Below are 15,524 nucleotides of genomic sequence, written 5' to 3'. Positions count from 1 at the left end.
GCTAAGATGTAGCGACGGATATATGTCGTCGCTAGGTTGTTTTTATTATTTGAATTTTATGCCATTTAGCTATGATTTAGGGACGACAATATCCATCGCTAAATTAATATCGCATACCATATCTGCATTAAACTTATAATATACTACAACAATAATATAATTAGAATTTCCAAAAAAATAATATAATTATAAAATATATTATATTTAAACATTCGTACTCCATAACAATAACAAAAGTAAAGCACTGTATAATGTTATATCGTTTGCAACAATATCAAACATATTAATAAACATTGCCTAATCATCTCCTAAATTTTCATCATTTGAATTAGCAGAATGTTCAACTTGAGTAGTTGGAGGTGGTAGCATAGAAGTGGATAACATCCCATTGCGACGCAACTCATCCATCAAACTTGCAATCTAAGCCTGCATTTGATTTCTCGTAGCTTGTAGTTTAGCCTCCATCCCAAAAGCGGTTTAGCTGGAGAAAACACAAGTGCCGGTACCCACAAGCGGTTTAGCCGGCCAATAGAGACATTCAAATAATGAAGCATGCATATTTTCATAAACCTCCGGTACTCACAGGCGGTTTAGCCAGCAAATAAAGAACAAAAGAAAAATTTGTAATTGTTCAAACCTTATCAATCGAAGCAGAACTTGAATAATCTTGAGTGTAGTAATGTGATTCCTAGCTAATAGTTTTGATTCTCGACTTGAAACTGCAGTTATACCACGATAGTATTGGCCGGTTAGACATCCATTTTGAGCTCAAAAAAATATCAAATAAATCACAATAGCTAACCATAATATAGACAAGACTGAAACACTCATGTTTTACACAAATATGCATCTTTTAAGTTAAAATTATGAAAGCTAGAAAGACTATAGACAATTTGGAGAGAATCAACTAATGGGTTTCCTAAGTGCCAAATCTGTTTATTCACTAAAGAGTAATATTTCAAAGCCAAAGGATAAAATATTTTGACTCAAAAATAAAATACTTTTATCATTTATTCATTAAAAGTAAAGAGCAACTTGCATGAGTTTGAAGAAGCACACAGTAAACACATGAGAACCGATCGCGTAATTAGAGTTTGTGAATTGACATCGGACAAAATCCAGTTTGAGAGTGGTTATTTTAAACAACCAGGGACTTGATTCAAAATTTTAAACCGCAAGTGACTCATGATAATGTTTTTTTTTTTATTTCCATCAAGCAATATAGTTCCATACAACTCATCCACATTCTTTTAGTTTCATATCAATGATTACACAGTAGTGAAAAAGCAACCTGAAATGGGATGAAAAACTGACACATACATACAGAGATCCATAAAACTTTTTTTTTTTTCAAATGCATATGGATAGGCTCCTAAGTTCAATAAAAAAAAACAGTTAAAGTAAATCATCAAATGATTGGAAGGTAAAACTAAAATCAATACCAATGAACCGTGCTTCGGAAAACTAATCTTAAAAAACACGCAATATTATCCCACAGTGATAGTACTTCAGGCAGGCAATCTTCAAACAGTATACAAAATAAATACTAAATGGCAAAATAGTTAATGGTAACAAAATTTGGGACTTTAGAAGTAGTCTGCAATGATCAATAATGTCTTCTTTTCCAACTTAATTTTGGTCCTTAAGGACTAATGAGTATATAAAGCGGGAAAAATCACACAAAAATACAACTTATAATCTCATTTTGCAATGTGTTGCAGATTCATCAGCGTACTCCAATATTTGTTGGAAGTCCAGAAGAGATCGAGAGGCTAAAGAAGTACTTAAAATGTATCAAACATAAACAGAAATACATAAAATGTATGTGCTAAACATAGATGAGCATTAAATTTAACATCAATCAGTAATTGTGCATAAATCTTGTCAGCAGCCTACGGAATAAAAAACTCTGCAGAATAAAAACCCTATTCTAAACTCCAACCCTATTCTTGAACCCATTGTTCCTAATAACAATTCAAACCTAAATTAATATAATCTTATATTTATTGATTGATTACCAACTTTCATATATTATAACCTTCAATTTTAAAATACTATTGTTGGTCCCAAAAGAGGTAAGGTGAAAGTCTAGAGGGGGGGGGGGGGGGGGGGGTGAATAGACTTTCAAACTTTTTCGCACAGCACAACAATTGCTAAGCCAGAGATAAACCAAAACTCTTAACTAGATTGTTAGAGTATGGTGCATAGCGGAAATAAATAAACATAAAGTGTGTGAGATTGTGTGAGCAGTATATCTTGTGTAGAGCGAATATGTAAAGAGCGGTAAGTAAAGAAAGCAGTAAAGAACACAAGACAATTATAGTGGTTCGCGAGGTGGTGTAATCCTCCTACTCCACTTGCTCTTAACTCCAAGAGCAATTCACTATATCTACCACTCCTTGGTTCCAAGATACAATGAATTTCCGTGATCTAATGCTTTGATCACAAAGCCCGCACCAATCACGGCCAATGACACCACACTGCTGCTTTGGGTTTCACGTCGCCGCGCTACTATCCCAGGATTTCACGACTCCGTGTTACTTTCCCCCCGTCTTCCACACTCCGGTAGAAACGTATCCCGTGATTTAGTGCTTTAATCACAAAGCCCGCACTAATCACGCCCAGTGCCTCCGACACTGCTGCTTCGGATCTCACAGCTCCGTGTGACAATCCAGGATTTCACAGCTCCGTGTGACAATCCAGGATTTCACAGCTCCGTGCTACATTCCTCCCTTCTCTTGTTTTGCTCCAAAACAAGTGTTGTCTTGCTTCCAACTTCTGAGACTCTGTAGATGATCTTCAATGATGCGCAGGTCTCTTTGATGAAGATAAACACTCTGGAATGATTTCTCTTGATAGCTCTGAGTGTTTTCTCTCTTTGAATATATCAAGTAAAGCACTTGATATTTTTGCTCTGCTTTGGTCTGTTTAAGAACTCTCTGAATATTTTTCTTTGAAGCTCTCTGAGTTCTTTTTTCTTTTCTCACTTCTCACTTGAAGATTTTTGGTATGCTCTGTACCAAATGAGATTTTTGCTCTATGCTCTTTCAAGCTTAATTGCTCTATTCGTTCCCTTTTATGGATTCGAATTTTCTGCTCTTGCTCTCTTGTATGCTCTATATTTCCCCATCTTCAAGTCTTCATATCTTCATCATTTTATAGCTGGTAATGAGAATCTGTCTGTTGGAAAGAGACGCTCTCATTTTTGAAATCTTGTATCTTTTTGTCAGAGATCTTATCTTATCTTCTGCAAAGATGTCAGAAAGGATAAGCTAGCCGTTTGATGGATCTTCATCTCCATGTAAATGAGCTCCCAAAATTTATCTGATATTCCTCTGGTTCAACGTTTGAGTGAGAATATCTGGGTCTCAGTTTTGGTGTAGAATGGCTTCTTTGATCAGCTCTGGAGTGGTCCTTGTATCTTTGGGATTTAAAAATATTCATTAATTTAATCCCATACTAGTTAAACTAGTATTTTTCCTTGTGAGAATATTTTCACTGTAAGTTCATCTTCATCTTCTTCATTCTCACGTCTGGGTGTTCTCAGACTTCAAATTGGTTTTGAACTTCCACCTAATTTGAATTTCTCCTTTGTAATTGACACCCAATTTCAATTGGCTTGTAATTGGCACCCAATTTGAATTTCTCCATTGTAATTGGCTCCAATTGACTTTGACTTGCAATTGGCTCCCAAACTGCTCCTGGTGCTTTCAATTGCTTCCCAATTTGAATTGTTGACTTTGACTTCGAAATTGGCTCCCAGACTTCTCCTGGTATTGAATTTCATCTCAATTCAATTTGATTTCCATGTCTTCTTTGAATCAATTGGCTCCCAAACTGCTCCTGGTGCTTTCAATTGCTTCCCAATTTGAATTGTTGACTTTGACTTCGAAATTGGCTCCCAGACTTCTCCTGGTATTGAATTTCATCTCAATTCAATTTGATTTCCATGTCTTCTTTGAATCAATTGGCTCCCGAACTGCTCTTTGAATCAATTGGCTCCCAAACTGCTCCTGGTGCTTTCAATTGCTTCCCAATTTGAATTGGCTCCCAAACTGCTCCTGGTGCTTTCAATTGCTTCCCAATTTGAATTGTTGACTTTGACTTCGAAATTGGCTCCCAGACTTCTCCTGGTATTGAATTTCATCTCAATTCAATTTGATTTCCATGTCTTCTTTGAATCGGTCCCCAACTTCCATCTTGAATTGATTCCCATGTGTAGTGAAATTGCTTCCTAATTTCCACTTGTTTAAGCTTTCTCCTAATTTCCACTTGTAATCGGCGCCCAAAGCTTAAACTAGCGCCCAACTCCATCAGATTAATTTAATTTGGCTTCTCAAATTTTACTTACTTCTCCTGGTATTGAATTTCATCTCAATTCAATTTGATTTCCATGTCTTCTTTGAATCGGTCCCCAACTTCCATCTTGAATTGATTCCCATGTGTAGTGAAATTGCTTCCTAATTTCCACTTGTTTAAGCTTTCTCCTAATTTCCACTTGTAATCGGCGCCCAAAGCTTAAACTAGCGCCCAACTCCATCAGATTAATTTAATTTGGCTTCTCAAATTTTACTTACTTCTCCTGGTATTGAATTTCATCTCAATTCAATTTGATTTCCATGTCTTCTTTGAATCGGTCCCCAACTTCCATCTTGAATTGATTCCCATGTGTAGTGAAATTGCTTCCTAATTTCCACTTGTTTAAGCTTTCTCCTAATTTCCACTTGTAATCGGCGCCCAAAGCTTAAACTAGCGCCCAACTCCATCAGATTAATTTAATTTGGCTTCTCAAATTTTACTTTGTAAAATTGTTGATGGTGAGTTTCGAACTTAAACCATTTCACATAATATATCAAGCATCATCCACTTCGTCCATACAGCTTTTGATTAAATCTCCAATCACATTTGATGTACTCCTTTCTTTTCATAGATGCTTGATCTCCAAGTCAATTTCATGCATTCTTCCAATATTAATTTTCTTCACGAAAATTCTTCTGGGATATCTTCTTTGAGTAGCATTGACGTGATTTATTGTATCATTCATCTTCTTCTTCAATTTGTCATTTTTCTCCAGACAAATTCTTGATTTTAGGCTTTATATCTTCTTCTTCTATTTTCATGCATCTTCCTCTGTTTTTCTCTTTTCCAATTTAAATAATTTTCCGATCATGGTCTAAGACTCTACTAGACCTATAAAATAAAATTGGGGGATCTACAAATACAAATTTGGCATATCAAAACCATTACACTTTATTCCTAACAATTTCCCCCCTTTTGATAATGCCAAAACCTATACTCAGTCATTGGCTTTAAGTCTTTGAAAAATAATCTTTTTGCTCAATTTTATTTGACAAAGCCAAGATGAGTTTAACAATGGTTTTCTAGACACAATCAAAAGAAACTTGTGAATTAAACTTTTAGACAAGCTCCTAAACGCATCTTGAATTATTTTTATTTTGATCATCATCAATTTTTAATTTTGTCGTGTGTTTGACATATTTCTTGTCTTTTAATTCACGAAAGTCTATTACATTAAACAAACAAAATTAAAGACTCAAAATAGACCATGGGAAATTATTATTGATATATTTCGAGAATATTGAGAAAAAACGCAACAGAGGTTCGAAAATAGAAAATATCAGCTTAAGAGAATTTTCAGATTACCTTCTGGGTTTCTTCACACCAGAGTCTTTCTTCAAAATTTCCTTGACATGTTCTCTGAGCTTGAAGAAATCATCTTTGAACTTTGCATTCTGAAATTTCTTTGTAAGCTGTCCGGCCATGTAGTGTCCAAAAGCTTCTTTGATATTGTTGCCCGGAAGAACTCCGTTTTCCCACCATAAGACACATTCTTCGAAGCTTCTTTCTTCTCCAAGATTCATGCCCATATTTCCAGTGAAATCTCTTAGTTCATACCACATCTCGGTTTTTTTCCTTTTGCCTTCTTCTTCTTTATTCTTCTCCGAGATCCATTGGGCTTGATCGGCTGCAGGCCATTTCTTGATCATGCTTGGTAGATTTTCCTTAGTCCATATTGTTGTCTGAGTGGCGGTACCCTTAGAGCATTCGAACCAGCCACGCTGTTCAGCAACCTTTGATGTACTCGTACCAAGACTAGGATTCGCGAACTGAGCAAAACCAATCTGAGATGGTCCTTGTGAGGATTGTCCGCGGCTTCGGCCTTTACCTTGAGTAGATATTACTGGCTGTTGTTAACTTCCAAGAATAAATTCTTGTTGTTGCAAAGCCAAGTGACTGAGAGTTTCTTCCTCCCTTTTGGCGTTATCAACCAAAAATGCAAGGGTCTTAAAATCTCGGTCTTGGTTTGCTTTCACAGTTTCAACACTGTTGTGCGTTTCAATGGAAACGGTTTGTACGTTGTCCAGCTTGTTTGTTGTAACTGCGAGTTCAGCTTCAAGTTTGTTGATTCGGCTTTCTTGATCTTGAATTTCTTTGATCTGTCTCAAGTGACGTTCATTGTTAATCTTTTCAGCTGCTTCACGTTCCTTCTTCATGAGCTGAATCACTTCAAGTAAGCCTTTTGTCAATTCTCCTTTCAAAATTCTTTCTGCTTTGTCAATCTGGGTTTTCAAAATATTTTGATGCTCCATTTATTCCTTCAGATTGACTCGTGTATTCGTGTGTTGTTGATCCATCTTTTGATTCTGTTCAACCAACTTTTCTCCAATTGTTTGACAAACAACATCACTGGATTCGGCTACTTTGGCAAATAAGGATGAAAATATGTCATCATCTTGATCATTCATCTGCACAAAGTTTTGAGGGGATCCGAATGAACTTCTATTTGGATCTGTGAGAACAACTGTATCAATAAGTTGCATCCCTTCTTCTTCAGGTGATTCGGCTTCTTGATTGAGATCACCAACTTGTTCTTCTAAGACTTCTGTTCTTGTGTAGTTGTCTGCAAATATATCTTCATTTTCTAGAACAGGGTCCACAATAGGTATGGTAGACTCGGTATGGTGTACCGGCAATACACTGGATAAATCCTCTGTGATTTGCAGTCTACTCTCAGTAGCAACTTCTACTGTAACTTCAACTGGTATATCTCTTCTTCTTTCTTCTGACACTTGTTCTCTTATTTCTTCTCGTACTGACACCTCTCCTCTTAATTATTTTCTTCTTTTATCCCTTTTGTAGCCATATTATATAATTTTTTTTAATTCCCTTTTATTTTATTTTTATTCATATATTTTTTTATGTGTCTTTTTGGCTACGAAACTTTTGATCTTTTTATATACGTAGGGATTTTTCATTTTGTAGGAGAGAGAGATAGAGAGAAAATAGAGATAACCAGAAGCACAAAATAACCATAATTTTATTCATCTCCTTCTTAGGGAGAATGAGAGAGAGAGAGATAACATAACATTTGTTCAACAAGCAGAGAAGCCAGTACTCATGCAATCTTCTGAGTCATAGCCTTCTGATGGTGAAGGAGCATATCCCGGTCCTGAGTCACTACTAGACTCACTTTCCTCGAACATCGATCCGTTTGAGCTTGAAGATGAATAGGTTTGATTAAAAAACCTAGTAAAGTCCACTCGAGGACGGATGAACGGGTTGAGTGGCATCTGCTGAGGAGGTGGTGGAGGAGCAGAGATTTCTTGAGGCAGTGGTGCAAGAACTGGCAGACTTGGTGGAAACTTCGGGAGAGGCTCTGGTGGAGGAGGAGGTTGATAGAGCCCATCAAAACCGAAACCGGGAGGAGGTAGAACCGGTCCAAAAGTCAGTTGTTTTAAATATTGGAGATATTCTGAATTACTCATATTCAGAATTTCAGCATACATATCAGGTTGAACAACTGGAGAGAATTTCATGAATGGAGGCTTAGACCCTTCCACTCGGTCTTGTTCTGCCAATGGTTTCTTGGCACCATCATCTTCTTCAAAGATAAAGCCCGGTTCACGCGGTGGTGATTTTGCAACTGCTTGAATTTGTGGCGACTCCTTTTCTTGCTCCCTTTCATCAGATATTAACACCAGAGGGTTGCTTGGTGTTTCTCCTGCCATTTTTCGTCCGTCCGTGCGTGTTGCCCTTCGGGGTTGTTTGAGAACTTTCTCCCAGGTTCTCTGACTTTGCTTCCTTATCTCGTTTTCCTGAGACTCGCTGGACACCATCTTGCACCTACAAAAATTCAAACAACAAAATCTTCCACAACAGGTATGTCTCGGCTGTCTCCCAATATATAGGGCGGTCAGGAGTGTAATCGGTTCACTTGCCGATGGAGAGTTAATTCTTCTTGCCGTCGTTTAGAGTTTACGGATGTGATGGATAGCGGCAAGACTTCTCATTGGCTAAGATGGCGGTGGATGGGAAGAGATTTGATGGGCAACGGTTTAGAGGGGAGAGTTTAATGAGGGGTTAGGTTTTAATTGCTATGTGGGAGACGATTGATATTATTAAGCTGAGAGAAGGTATGGGGTGCTGATTTGAGAGAGAGAGAATATCAGTTTGGAAAGATTTGATCTAGGAGAGGATTATGGGGGGAGGTTTAGGTTGGGTGGAGGTTTAGAAAGGGTAGGAGTTTATGGGTGGAGGTTTGATGCCCAATTAAACTCTAATTTTCCTCCTTTATCTCCTGATTTCCTTCTCAAATTCGTGTACCACAAACATAATAACACTCAAACATCTCGTTAGTAGCAAAAATTACTCCACAAATAATTAATCACACATACCTATTATATAAAACTCATACACGGTAATTTCCAATCAAAAATTAAACACATTTGGAAACTAACAAAATTAACATTCATATTCCTAAATTAGAAACAACTTTATATAAAAAGCACATTAATCAGATTGAAAAAAAAAAATAATTTTAGAAACTAACAAAAATACTAACTTCTAGATTTCTAAAACATTTTATTGCAAATTATATCACATATACTGCATATATACGAAACACATATACAATTAACACATTAAATCACATTTTGCACATAACACATATATATTTTAAAACAAACACGGTAAATCACTTTTTAGAGCAAATTGTTCATGCAAACAAGTTAGCTAATTTACAGAAACATGAACACATACTCAAAAACTGATTAACACATTAAAACATGCAATTTTAAACAACTTATCAAATAAATCACGAATTGCATATTTTATCAAATTAATTTGCATGACATATGATCTCACGTTAAATAACACATGCAAATACACAATTAAATTCCTAACACATATTGCAATTTTATCATATAAAAATTTCGAATAAAAACATACATGCAAATACGTAAAACAATTTATTTTGAGCACAAGTATCAATTTAATTAGAGAGATTAAGTCCAGTGATACTTAGCTCATTTCGATCATTCCCAACTCGTGCCTTAAGGTAGAAAATCTCATTTCGCATAAAGGCTTCGTGAGAATATCAGCAACTTGGTTTTCCGTAGGGATATATTCGATCTTCAGATTTTTCTTTTCAACGTGATCCCTTATAAAATGATGTCGAATGTCGATATATTTGGTTCTTGAGTGAAGCACCGGATTGTGAGTGATAGCGATTGCACTAGTATTATCACAATAAATACTAACGTCATCACAATTTACTCCGTAATCCTTCAATTGTTGCTTCATCCACAAAATTTGCGCACAACAACTTCCTGCAGCAATATATTCGGCCTCAGCGGTACTAGTTGCAATGGAATTTTGCTTTTTGCTGAACCAAGAAACAAGCCTTCCCCCCAAGAACTGACATGTCCCGGAAGTGCTTTTTCTGTCTATTTTGCAACCTGCAAAATCCGCATCTGAAAAACCCGTTAGAGTAAAATCTATACCTTTTGGATACCATAATCCAACATTGATTGTGCCTTTCAAATATCGTATGATCTTCTTTGTTGCGGTGAGGTGGCTTTCTTTTGGATTTGCTTGGAATCTTGCACACACGCCCACAGCATAAGAAATGTCCGGCCTGCTTGCAGTAAGATATAGAAGTGAACCAATCATTCCTCTATATTTTGTTTGATCGACATCCTTTCCATTTTCATCTTTGTCTAGCCTTATTGGTGTGCTCATTGGAATTTTGATCGATGATTTTCCATCAAGGTCAAACTTCTTTATCAAGTCGCGGGTGTACTTTGCTTGATTGATGAATACTCCTTCTTTCAGTTGTTTGACTTGTAAGCCCAAGAAGTAATTTAATTCACCCATCATGCTCATTTCGAATTTATTCTGCATAAGCTTCAAAAATTTCTCACACAAAGAATTGTTAGTGCTTCCAAAAATAATATCATCAACATATATTTGCACTAATAAAATATGATCACCATCTTGAATTCTAAATAAAGTTTTGTCAACAAGGCCTTTGGTGAATCCACAGCTTATCAAGAACATTGACAAAGTATCATACCAAGCTCGAGGTGCTTGTTTCAACCCATACAATGCCTTTTTAAGTTTGTAGACTTTATCACCTTCGCCTTTTACCTCAAAACCTGGGGGTTGTTCGACATAAACTTCTTCTTCGAGTAGACCATTCAAGAATGCGCTTTTCACGTCCATTTGATAAACGGTGAAATCTTTGTGTGCGGCGTAGGCTAGGAAAATTCTGATTGCTTCAAGTCGGGCCACCGGTGCAAAAGTTTCATCAAAATCTATTCCTTCTTCTTGAGAGTATCCTTTTGCAACGAGCCTTGCTTTATTCCTAACAATCACGCCTTCTTCGTTTGCTTTGTTCCGGAAGACCCATTTGGTTCCTACAACATTGTGGTTCACCGGTCTTGGAACAAGTTCCCAAACATCATTTCTTTTGAATTGATAGAGCTCCTCTTGCATAGCATTTATCCAATCCGGATCATTGAGAGCTTCGTCAATTTCTTTTGGTTCAATCTGAGATAGATAACACGTGAACAATGCTTCCATGGTAGATGATCTTGTTTTCACGCCTTCATGAATATTCCCAATAATTAATTCTGGAGGGTGATTTTTGAGCCATCTTAAATCTGGTTCAAATGGGTGCATGGCACTGGGTGGATCCATTTGTTGTGTACTGGGAGAGTTGGTTCGAATTTCCACATTTAATTCATTTTGTAATTGACCACCAACTTCACCAGTAACTTGATCACTAATTGGATCACCAACTTGTACTGCATCCTCATTCTCACGTGCGGCATCACTCCCAAAATTATTATTTAAGGAATTTCCAACTTCTTCTAGATGAGGGATGGGATTTTCTAGAGAATTAAATTCCAACTCATCCATTCCCTGCAAAACATCATCTTCACGCGTATCATCAGTATCACAAAAATCAATATGACACTTGTTACCATTTTGTGCAATTTCTTCGTCCAGTGCATCATTTTTGATCTGTGATTTTTCATCAAATACCACGTGTATGGATTCTTCAACCACCATTGATCTTTTATTCAAAACTTTGAATGCCTTGCTGGTAGCTGAATATCCTAGAAAAATTCCTTCATCTGCACGCTCATCAAAAGCTTTTAGATGCAATTTATCATTAATATGAATAAAACATTTGCATCCAAAAATATGAAAATAACCAATATTTGGTTTTCTCCCTTTATAAAGCTCATATGGCGTCTTCTTGTACTGCTTATGGATCATGCTTCGATTTTGCGTGTAACAAGCAGTGTTGATAGCTTCCGCCCAATATCGTTTCGGGAGACCGGCAGCACTAATCATCACTCGTGCGGCTTCTTTGAGCGTCCGGTTTCTTCTTTCGGCAACACCGTTTTGTTGCGGTGTTCTTGCGGCAGATAATTGATGAGAAATTCCATGTGAACTGCAAAAAGCTTGTATAACTCCATTCACGAACTCGATTCCGCGATCCGTTCGTATTTTTGATATTTGCAATTCTTTCTCATTTTGTAGTTGCTTCAACAGCTTCGGTAGAACTTGCTCAACTTCATTTTTCTTCTTGAGAAACACGGTACAAGTGTACCTGGAAAAATCATCAACAACAACGAGAGTATATTTCTTACCACTTACACTTATTGGATCAACCGGTCCAAATAAGTCCATATGTATTAAGCTTAGCGGTCTTGACGTTGACTCGTGTGTCTTTGATTTGAATGATGATTTGATTTGCTTTCCGCGTTGGCATGCATCACACACTTGGTCCTTCTTGAAAATAATATCTGGCAAGCCTTCTACTAGATTTTTCTTTGCAAGCTGATTGATAGTCTTGAAGTTTAAATGGCTGAGCTTTCTGTGCCATTCCCAATTAGCTTCATTTGAATTTCTGGCCATTAAGCACACTGAATCTTTGCTTGTGCTCCAATCAACAATATACATATTCTTTCGCCGTTTTCCAGATAAAATAATTTCATTTGTGAGCTCATTTTTTATTAGGCAATTATCTTTAGAAAATTCTACAAGATAGCCTTTATCACAAAATTGACTAGTGCTCAACAAATTAAATTTTAATCCTTCAACGAAAGAAACATCTTTAATCTTCAGACCATTTTTCTTGATCGTGCCAACTCCTTTTGTGATTCCATAATTTTGATTTCCTCCGAATATAACTTTTGGTCCATCGATTTCTTTGAAATTTACTAGATATGATTTATTTCTAGTCATGTGGCGTGAGCAACCACTATCGATGTACCAAACATCCTGCAAAAAAGATTAATTAACTTTAGGTACCCATACTTGCTTGGGTCCTTTACTGTTAGTGATTTTTGGTAACCAAACCCACCTTGGTCTTATTAAATTAAGATGAGGCGATTTGTAACCATTTGAGATACGATAATCATAACTCACTTTAGAAAATATTTTTGGCACCGGGTTTTGAAAATTATTTTTATATTTTGGCACCTGGGAAGAGAATGGTTGCTTTGGTCTATAAAAAATATTACATCTATTGCACAACCAATCTTTTTGAGTGGGATGAAATTTCCCAACTTTATTTCTAGAAAAGCTTCCCTCTTTTCTATGAAATCTTTTTGCACTTGACTCTTTGGCATATCTTTGCTTGAAGAAATTTTGTTGTTTTGCCGTATAATGAAATTGTTTCGGCCTTTCAACATTCATCTTTGCATTTGTTTGATAGCCAAGTCCTTGTCTCATTGTGCTATTCTGACTTTTAACAAATTTTACCACTTGAACTTTATTCTTTAAAGTAGTAGTAGAATTAGTCAGATTTTGAGGGGTTTGAGAACATGTGGAGTCATAACCAATTCCGGTTCTATCTCCTGATGGCTTTTGCATGCTCACCATTTTATCTATAATTTTAGACGAATTAGTGAACGTAGCAATAGTAGCTCTAAGATCATGTTCTCTAACCTCTCTTGCTTTACACTCTTCTTGAAGATGAATATTTTCATTCTTCAATTTACTCACTTCAAGTAAAGCATCTTGCAATTTTTTATTCATTTCTTCTTTTTCAAGAATTAGAATATTATTGCGCTCCTTGAGTTGAGGATGAGTGAGCATAATCTCTTGACATTCTCGCATTAGATTGTCAATAGATTCACGAGAAAAAGAAGAATTAACAGAATTGAAAGAATTAGATGTTACCTCTTCTTCCTCTGCGTCAAGAGCCATAAGACAATCTTCACTTGTACTCAACTCAATTGACTTGCATACTAGAGCCGTATCATCATCCGAACATGAACTTTCATTGCTTGATGATGAGTCCTCCGAATCATCATTTTCGTTTGGTTCGTTGCTAACGAGAGCTTTTCTTTTGTCGCGCTTGAACCTTTTGCTTTCGGATTTGTTCGGTGTAGATTCAACATTTTTGCCTTGATACTTGCTAACGATCGGATACGGACAATTTATTTTAAAATGCTCGGGTTTGCGGCAATTGTAGCATAAATTCTTGTTTTCTTCGACTTTTTCTTCGACTTTTTCTTCTTGTGTTATGCGAGATATGAATTTTCCACGATCAGAATTTTTGTTGTCTCCTTTTGGCATAAACCTTTTAAATCTTTTCACAAAAAGAGCAAACTGTTCGTCAGTCATAAAATCAACATTATTTTCTACTGACCTGGAGGTTGACGGTTGTTCGGCCATTAGAGCAGAATTTCGAGCTTCATGAACATCATCATCTTTGGCCTTCATTTCGAACTCATATGCTTTTAGATCACTAAATAATTTGTCTGTTGACAACATTCTTAGATCTCGGCGATCGCGCATAGCCGTAACCTTCATATCCCATGCAGATGGTAAGCCTCGTAGGATTTTGAGATTAATTTCTTTTTGGCTAATATTTTTGCCAAGATCACTAATCTCTCCAAGAACTTTGATCATTCGAGCTTCCATGTCTGCAACACTTTCATTTGAGAGCATTTTGAAATCTTCAAACTTCTTCATGGCGATTGTGAGCTTATTGTCTTTTTCTTGTTCATCTCCTTCGCCAATCTTGATGAGAGTTTCCCATATTTCTTTGGCAGTGGCACACTTTCGGATCCTCGGAAATATTGCATCATCAACGGCTTTGAATAGAATATCCTTGGCAATATTGTCAAGATTATTCCGCGTTCTATCGTCCGATGTCCATTCCGGTTTTGGCTTTTGTACATACTGTGGAGCATCCGGGGATAGGACAAACGCCGTATTGATTTTTAATATTTTTATAGGGCCAGTGGAAATAACTTCCCACATTTCATCGTGTAAGGGCGATAAGTGTACCTGCATACGAACTTTCCAATCATCAAATTTATCAAGTGAGAATAATAGATTTTGAGCTAAATCTTTCTTCATCATCATCACAAGAGATATGAAAGATTAATCCAATTCACACACTTTGTAGAATGGATCTGTCTAGCAGTCAGAAACGGTTGACGCAGTTAGGCACGTGCTTAGATAGCAATTTGGCCTAAATAGACAGCCTGCTCTGATACCAATTGTTGGTCCCAAAAGAGGTAAGGTGAAAGTCTAGAGGGGGGGGGGGGGTGAATAGACTTTCAAACTTTTTCGCAAAGCACAACAATTGCTAAGCCAGAGATAAACTAAAACTCTTAACTAGATTGTTAGAGTATGGTGCACAGCGGAAATAAATAAACATAAAGTGTGTGTGAGATTGTGTGAGCAGTATATCTCGTGTAGAGCGAATATGTAAAGAGCGGTAAGTAAAGAAAGCAGTAAAGAACACAAGACAATTATAGTGGTTCGCGAGGTGGTGTAATCCTCCTACTCCACTTGCTCTTATCTCCAAAAGCAATTCACTATATCTACCACTCCTTGGTTCCAAGATACAATGAATTTCCGTGATCTAGTGCTTTGATCACAAAGCCCGCACCAACCACGCCCAGTGACACCACACTGCTGCTTCGGGTTTCACGTCGCCGTGCTACTATCCCAGGATTTCACGACTCCGCGTTACTTTCCCCCCGTCTTCCACACTCCGGTAGAAACGTATCCCGTGATCTAGTGCTTTGATCACAAAGCCCGCACTAATCACGCCCAGTACTCCGACACTGCTGCTTCGGATCTCACAGCTCCGTGTGACAATCCAGGATTTCACAGCTCCGTGCTACTTTCCTCCCTTCTCTTGTTTTGCTCCAAAACAAGTGTTGTCTTGCTTCCAACTTCTGAGA

The 15,524-nt window shown here is 37.0% G+C and overlaps 1 protein-coding gene across 1 annotated transcript; it reads right to left on the bottom strand.

The window, feature by feature from the left end:
* Window positions 1-9,480: 9,480 nt before the first annotated feature.
* On the bottom strand, window positions 9,481-10,419 carry LOC109157340 (uncharacterized mitochondrial protein AtMg00810-like; the record flags this gene model as incomplete). The annotated part of the gene is made up of 1 exon (XM_019305239.1): window positions 9,481-10,419. A coding segment is annotated over one exon (939 nt), but the record flags the coding sequence as incomplete, so codon positions are not given.
* Between the last annotated feature and the right edge of the window lie 5,105 nt (window positions 10,420-15,524).

Source organism: Ipomoea nil, unplaced genomic scaffold, assembly GCF_001879475.1.
Source record: "Ipomoea nil cultivar Tokyo-kokei standard unplaced genomic scaffold, Asagao_1.1 scaffold2779, whole genome shotgun sequence".
NCBI lineage: Eukaryota > Viridiplantae > Streptophyta > Magnoliopsida > Solanales > Convolvulaceae > Ipomoea > Ipomoea nil.
The sequence above is the reverse complement of the archived record's forward strand: the minus strand, read 5'-3'. Positions and strand labels throughout refer to the sequence as shown.